Raw genomic sequence first — 7,464 nt, forward strand, 5'->3', positions numbered from 1 at the left:
GGGCCGGGACCGGCAGGGGGATGGCAGCCCTCAGTGTTGCTCCTGCGCCTCGCTCAGCCAGTGAGCGGGAACCGGTCTGTATGTGGGATCCGAACCCTCGGCGGGAGCGCCGCCGCACTTCCCAAGCGGCGCACTATAGCAGTGCGCCACCGGGCCGGCCCCAAGGCAGAACAATATTGATGTCAACATATGTTAAAAACTCACAGCGTATTTTTCTAGCACATGTGTATAACAAAAAACTTACAATAAATTTCAAAATACTATTATACAGATAAAGAATGTATGAACCATAATGGGAAAAGCCTGAAACCTGGATGGCTTAACACATTAAAAATTTTTTTCTTATGAAAAAAAAAAAAAATTGATGTAGATTGGCAGGGAGCCTCAGCTGTTAGGTGACTCAGAGATCCAGGGTGCTTCCATTATGTGGCTCCATAGTTCAACACGGGCTCTCCATATTTGCTAATGAATGGAACAGAAAAGCATAGAAGTGGTAAACTAGCACTTAAATGCTTTGATCTGAAGGGTAAAAGCATACTTCTGCTCCTATTTTACTGTTGAGGGTAGTCTCATGTACTATCCTAACTACATGTGTACTGGCAATGAAGTCACTATAAGAACCAAGGATGGAGAGGAAGACGCAAAGTGGATGAACACTTGCATCTCTCCAATTAACTGTTACATTGTAGGTTCTTAATAACAAGCTACTATTATAATTTGCTATGATAATAGCCCCTTTCATTCTTAAAGGAGTTTCTGAAAATATCAAATATCTTCGCTACTCAACATTTCTGAGTACCTATTTGTCACGTGTTTTCAAATTCACGATCGCACAAATTTTCCAAACAATCCTCTAAATCTCAACAGGGAGCGTTTACCCTTTTCCACTCAACAGTACCTTTCTGCACTGACCCTTTCAATAACCTCTAAATCTCAGTAGACTGACAGATTTCTTCTTTCTTTTGGTGCATGGTCTCTGCTACCCACCAGTTGATGAACATACTTGAGCACTTGTACAAGTTCCCTTAGGCACAGAGAAAAACCAGGATTTTCTCCTAGGACAGATACAGACAAGGGTCAGAAGAATGATGGTGAACTATATTTTCTTTTCTCATTAAAGCTGGCATGTCTCCCAGGGAGACATCTACATTTGTGGTAGACTTAATAATTATTCCTGAAACCCATGAGTATGTTATGTGACATGTTCAAAGGCGTTTTCCAAATGTAATCAAAATTATGGAATTGACCTTAAAAATAGGGAGGTTATACTGGATTGTCTGCATGGGCTCAGTCTAATTACATGAACCCTTACAAAGAGAAAAATTTCTCCATCTGGAGACAGAAGAGAGATGCAGCAGAGAGAGAAGTTAGATTCCAAGCAAGAGACCGTTTCCATGTGCTGTTTGTGATTCAAGAAGTAGGGGCCCCAGGCAAAGACTAGAGAGAGGCTGCAAGGAACTATGGAAGCACCAGCTGACAGCCAGCAAGGAAACTCTTCCCACTCTTACAAATCTTCATAGAACTGGATTCTGAGAACAGCCTGAATGAGTCTGGAATGAGATTTACGCAGTGCTTCCTAATAAGAAGCCGGGCTTTGACGGTTTAATTTGGGCTTGTGAAAACCTGAGCAGAACCAACTCATACTTCTCCCTTACAGAAGTGCAAAATAATAAATGTGTGTTATTTTAAGTTCTTGATGCATGATAATTTGTTATAACAGCATTGGAAAATATTATATCCCCCTAGAAAGACGCTGGTGTTTTTCAGAATCCAGCTTCTGGACATGGTTTCTATACAGTGATTTCCTAGATTCTTCCTCATCTACCCCTTAAGAGGAAGGATTTAATTTTTTACCATTTAGTTAAGCTCACTCGTCAGTGTACTGATTCAGTGACAGCCTTAAGTAAGTCACGAAATGACGTTCTCTTTCTTTCTAACCTCACCTGCTTTCTATAACCTCCTCTTTAACTTCATGGTTATCTTTCACAAACCAGTAGATTCTGTACCAAATATGACTCTACTCACAAGTACATTTGGAAAAATCTTTGCGAGTGTGGTTGAAGCACCCAGAGCAGAAGAGCAGACACCTAAACTTCACTGTCAAGATAAACAGTTACGTGGAAGGGACTATTGTTATCAGAGGGCTTCCATTACGAAAGATGAGGTAGGGGATGTCTATAGGGAGTTGGAGTGCTTTAAGTCAGGAAAAAGGAAGGAAGGTTATTCTGGACCTTCTTACCCACAGCAAGCAGGGCGCAGTCTTCATGGAAGGAAGCAGGGAAGAGCTGGACAGCAGGTAAGGATGCAGACTTGGGCCTGAGGGCTCACTGGGGCAGACTCAAGGGAAGTGCAATGTAATTCAGGAAATGCTGGGTCTGTCCCATGTGTCAGCACCCAGGCAAACTCAGCTTTCAAAAAACCCTGATGCTACAATCAAGTGGGCCCTAGCAAATGAGGCCCATAGGCAGTCCCCAAATATTTAGTTCTCATTTTCTCCTTCATGTATTACAGCTGGAGTTAGTACACAGGCCCCAGGTTCATCCTTTCCATTGCCTAGAGAAATTCTGCTGTAGTCAGATGAAAAATGAATTAAGACACACACAGTGGGAACAGTGTGTGCTCTAGAAGAATTCAGACTAGGGTTCTAATTCTGACACTTATAAGCCATGTGAAGTCAGGAAAATTGCTAAGTTCTATGAGGCTCAAGCTCTTTGTGAAGTGAGCTTGGTAAGCCCTGCCTTGCAGTATTCCGGGGCACAGTGCCTGGAATTTGTTGCATTTTTAATAACTGGAAGTTATTACTATGATTATTTTGACCCCAGACCCTACCAAAATCTGCTCTGTGATATTGTTTTTGTAACCAAGAGATGTAAGAGAATTTGTATTCTATGACACAGCACAGAAATCAGTCATAACACCGCTTAGTAGGTGAAACTCAGTTACTTACTATATAACTTCTTGCAGTTATATTATTCACTGTGAGTGTGCGGGAGCATTCCCAAACTCGATGTAACTTAAGGCTCCTAGAATTTGTGTCAAGGGCTTACTCCTTCCATCCTTTCCAACTGCCCTTCCATACAAACCATGCCTATTTTCATTAATTTCACTTCCATTAAAAATGTAGCCCTTAATAGTTTGCCTATTACACTCAAGACAACTTAATAAAATGCCTTTTTAATGGAGTGGGATCTGTATCTCCCAGGCCAGAGTGAGTATTTCCAGCAGAGTGCCTTCAGAGTACACCTATGTCAGGTTACATAACCCTTATTTCTCAGAATCTCACTGGGGCTGATGTGCATAAAACCCATAGACTGTGCACTACAGTGGGAAAAGGACAGTGGGGAAGGATACAGGACACTTTCAATTCCTCCCCTAGGAGATGGATTCTTTCTGGTTTATCCATGACACCAAATAACTGCTAAAAGCAGTTCTCCATACTAGGCATTAGTCCAGAACACATCTTTTTGAAGACTGCGCCCTTGCTCACCACTCCCACAGCCTCATCTGACCCATCACCCAGCCTAACTTAAAATGAAGTCATTTTAAGGACTTGCCGTTTCCCAAGGGTCCAAATTCACCTGCCTCAGGGCATTTGCACTTGACTGTGGTCAATTGCATCCTCCTACCTTAATTTGACTTCTCCTTCATGTTTTAGAGTATATCTCACCATCTTCATTACATGACAACTGCTCTTAGACTTTAAAATTCAGTGGGCATAAGTGGGCCTTATTTATCCTTTAGGCTCCCCAAATTAGCACAGAACCTTTCAAAGGGAAGATGTCCAAGTAATGTTTGAGAAATAAATAATGAGACAGCGTGCAAGAGGTCTAATTTATTATGATGCACAAGTAATTTCTCCTACATTTTGTATACGAATATACACGAATATATCTCCTACTTATACAGAACAGACTAAAAATGACAAGAAAATACAAGAATTTATAATCCTTTACTTTTTTCACTCTATTTTTTGATCCCAACTATTTTACTGCTGTGTATTTTCACATTTCCAAGGAAATGCCTAATCCACTACTGTTATCTTGTTTGAGATCACTAAATAAGATGGTAAATTTCACACCTGTTTCTATAAAATAGTAAAACTCTTATTTTTAAAACTCATAGACATCAATAAATGTATAATTTATTATCACTCATAAATGTGGATTCAAAACCTACTCAAACTTTCTATTAAGAGGAACATTTAAACCAATATCCAAGTTACCACATAGAACAAGAACACACACGTTACACACTGTGTTGCTGCCAGTTTGCCACCCTCACCCGAACCTCCACCAATAAGAACATTAGCTGTCCTCTTCAACAACACAGTCAAGAATTTTCCTCAGCCTTCACTTGGAGCAGGGAAAGCTGCTGGAAACGGCCCTAGAACGAGCACTGGCCATGGCAGCAGTACGAGCCCTAGCTGCAACTCTGGCTCGGGCTCGCTCCTCTTCATCTCTCAGAGCCTCTGCATACAAGGGTGGGTATGCACTAGGGATGGTGTTGTGGATCTTGGCAAAAAACTCAAGAACTTTCATCTTGCTGGTTTCAGCGTAGGCTCTTGGACCCCACAGGAATTCATAGCTTGGAGGATCACTGTTGGGTGCCTGACGATATTCTAGGTAATTTTCTTTTACCAAATCTTTGGTAAAAAGCTTCCTGGGTTCCCCATAGATGACATGCTCCTCCCCATCATATATTCCCATCTCATTTAGCACTTCCCAGATTTGCTCTTCAGTGGCACAATTGCCCTTCGAGAAGATGACAGCCAGAACAGTCATCAGCAGGCCAGTCTTGGCCATTCCTGTGCTGTCATTCACTTTTCCATCACAGCTTCTTTCCAATTTGTTGACAAGGACGTAGAGGCCCCGGATGGGATCGACTTCTTTCAGGTCAAGGCCGAAGATCAGCTCCAGGTGCCTAGAGGCTCTGCTCAGGATCTCAGGGAAGTGGTTCTTATCCGTTTTGATCACATTTCTCAGCATATCTACCTTTGTAATGGGCTCTTTCACTTGATACTTGAACAGCAGATAACGGACCAGGATTATAGCCTTATTTTCTACAAGGTCGTGCTGCTTGTGCTCAGTGGAAGCCTGGGCCTGTGAGGCATTTGGCTTTTCCTCAGCTTGGCTGGTGGCGCCTTCATGAGATCTTGTGGAGGAAGCAGCTGCTGCAGCAGCAGTGCTGGATGGGGCTTTCCCTGGCTCTTGCTGATCGCTGGGTGTTCCCACAGCAGATGAACTCTGGGGATTTTCTTTGAAATGAGGAGACGAGGAAGAGACGGACTTTTCTTTCTCCGCTACAGTGGCTTGAGCACCCTTCACACCCTCGGATTCTTCTCGAGCCTGGCGGCGTTTCTCACGGGCACGGAGCTTACTCTTCTGACCCCGAGGCATGATGACTGCGGTCAGAGACAGCAGGCACGAGTGTGGGACAGAGGGCAGATGATTCAGTGACCTGTAGGGAAGAGAATGAGATGGTATGATCCTCCTCAGCAGGGCAATACCACCTTGGCTTTATCAAGGGCTGCCTCTGCAGGTTTCTTGGAGGGCACTGCTCAAGGAACCCACAAACCTCCTTTTCACTGATGGACCTTTCCCTTGAGGACCCTGTGGACGTAACTAGAGTGTATGTTAGGCTGCAGCTCTCCCGTGGTGCCTGCATCTTACTATGGCTGACAGTCTGGTGGGTGCATACCCTGTGGAGCTTCCTCTGTTGTGGCATAGGAAATATTTCATTCAATTCACAGTCAGGGTCATTGCCTTGATTTCTGGCATGACCTGTGATTTCTCTACTTAAGTGCTTTGACGCTGACTCCCTCATTCCAGAGATCTCATCTTCCTGATGCCCTGGAGGAGGAACTGAGGGGGAATCTCATCTGACCACATCTGCCCAAGGACAACCTGGGATGGCAGCAATGGCACAGCTCTGTGAGATCCTTTCTAGGCTCTGTAATTAGACTTCTTGGTCCTCACTCAGAATCCTCACATTTTCTTCTTGTAGGGCCTGATTTCCCCTCCCTCTGCTGGCCTCAGACTTATTCCCTCAAAGTTAGGCCTTCACATCCTTGAGGATCCTGAAGAGGATATTAGGGAGGTCTAAGACTTATCTTCCTCAGAGACCCCATCAGGAATGACACAGTATGTAAGGCTCTGTGAAACCCCCTCTGTTCTCCTGAGTATTATGGTTTCTCATAATGACTCCTCACCTTGACAGCCTTGTATTTTCCCCTCTACAGCCCTGAGGCCTACACCAATCAGACTAAGGCCCTCATCCACCTGATATCCGAGAGTATGCCATGGGGGGCAGGTGGGGAGGGGACGGGTGTGCAGTCAGAAGGACACATCGGCCCAGGGTTTCCCAAGGCTAACCACAGAAGTAGAACCTGCCTCCCTCAGTCCACACTTTGACTTGCCAAAGGGCCTGAGTCACCTCCTCTTAATGACCTGCCACCGCCCTGTCAGACCAAGGCCCTCCTCCCACTGTGGTCACTAAGGATAAAGTGAAGATACCTTAGCCTCACAGTTCTGCAGAAGAGCTACCAGAGCTCGTAGCAGTGTTGGTGCTCTGTAGGGATCCTTTTGTCCTGGGGTAGGAAGTCCCCTCAGACCTTGCTCGAGGTTCTGAACTTATCTCTAAAGTTCACCAAAGAAGATTCCCTCTCCTGACCTAAGTCATCTAGCCTTAGACCAAGGCTCTTATGCATCCTCCCCCCACCCCTGCCAGAAGGTGAAAAGAGGGATCACCTGCAGCCTTACAGCCATGCCAGGGGCCTCCCGGGCTGACAGCAGGGTGGGTCTCTGTAAGGCATGCACTGTACTAGGGAGGCCGTTTTTTGCACAGCTCAAATAGAAACATTTAATTTACTCGTGGTAGATTCTGAGACTCCTTTCTCTGCTGTCCAGAGACAGAAACCCTCATGCATCACCTTCATCTCCATAAACCAGTAAAAGTTGGAAGATGGGTGTGTCATTTCCACCAGGTGCAGGGCTCTGCAGGGACCTCTCTGTTATGGGGGAGGGGGAATTACACTGAAATCATACAGGGCCCTTCATTGGCTCTTGGCAGGTCCTGGGACCCTCCGTCTGCTGGCTTGATGCCAATACCCAAGTCCAATGCTGTTGCTACCTTGATTCCCTACAAGGGAAATCCTGAGGGTTATATCTCGGTCCATCAGTGCCAGGAACCTTCTGAGACTGACGGGAGGGGTGGGACTGGAGGACCTTCTCTCTCTGGGGGTAGGGCGCGACCTTAAACCTTCCTCGACGTCTTCACCTTACCTTTTGGCAGAGCCTGGACGTCTCCCTCTGCTGACTAGACGCCAAGTGTCTCACGGCAAGGTCTCGCGTCCCACAGACTCCAGAGGAGGAAGTCAGTGTGCGCCCCTTCCGTTCACCCCTGCGTGGGGCCTCCCAGGATTGATGGCATGAGCGGCGCACTAGGTATGGAGGAGCGCGGTTCTGT

The 7,464-nt window shown here is 45.5% G+C and overlaps 1 protein-coding gene across 1 annotated transcript; it reads right to left on the bottom strand.

The window, feature by feature from the left end:
- Positions 1-4,330: 4,330 nt before the first annotated feature.
- LOC103602415 (melanoma-associated antigen B10-like) lies at positions 4,331-7,318 on the bottom strand. Its single transcript, XM_008586822.1, has 2 exons — positions 7,281-7,318; positions 4,331-5,457 (listed from the first exon to the last, which is right to left on the bottom strand). The coding sequence occupies exon 2, from the start codon at positions 5,394-5,396 to the stop codon at positions 4,350-4,352; it is 1,047 nt and encodes a 348-aa protein (XP_008585044.1). The 5' UTR covers positions 5,397-5,457; positions 7,281-7,318; the 3' UTR covers positions 4,331-4,349.
- Between the last annotated feature and the right edge of the window lie 146 nt (positions 7,319-7,464).

The sequence above is a fragment of the Galeopterus variegatus genome, unplaced genomic scaffold, assembly GCF_000696425.1.
Source record: "Galeopterus variegatus unplaced genomic scaffold, G_variegatus-3.0.2 Scaffold4132, whole genome shotgun sequence".
Taxonomy (NCBI): domain Eukaryota; kingdom Metazoa; phylum Chordata; class Mammalia; order Dermoptera; family Cynocephalidae; genus Galeopterus; species Galeopterus variegatus.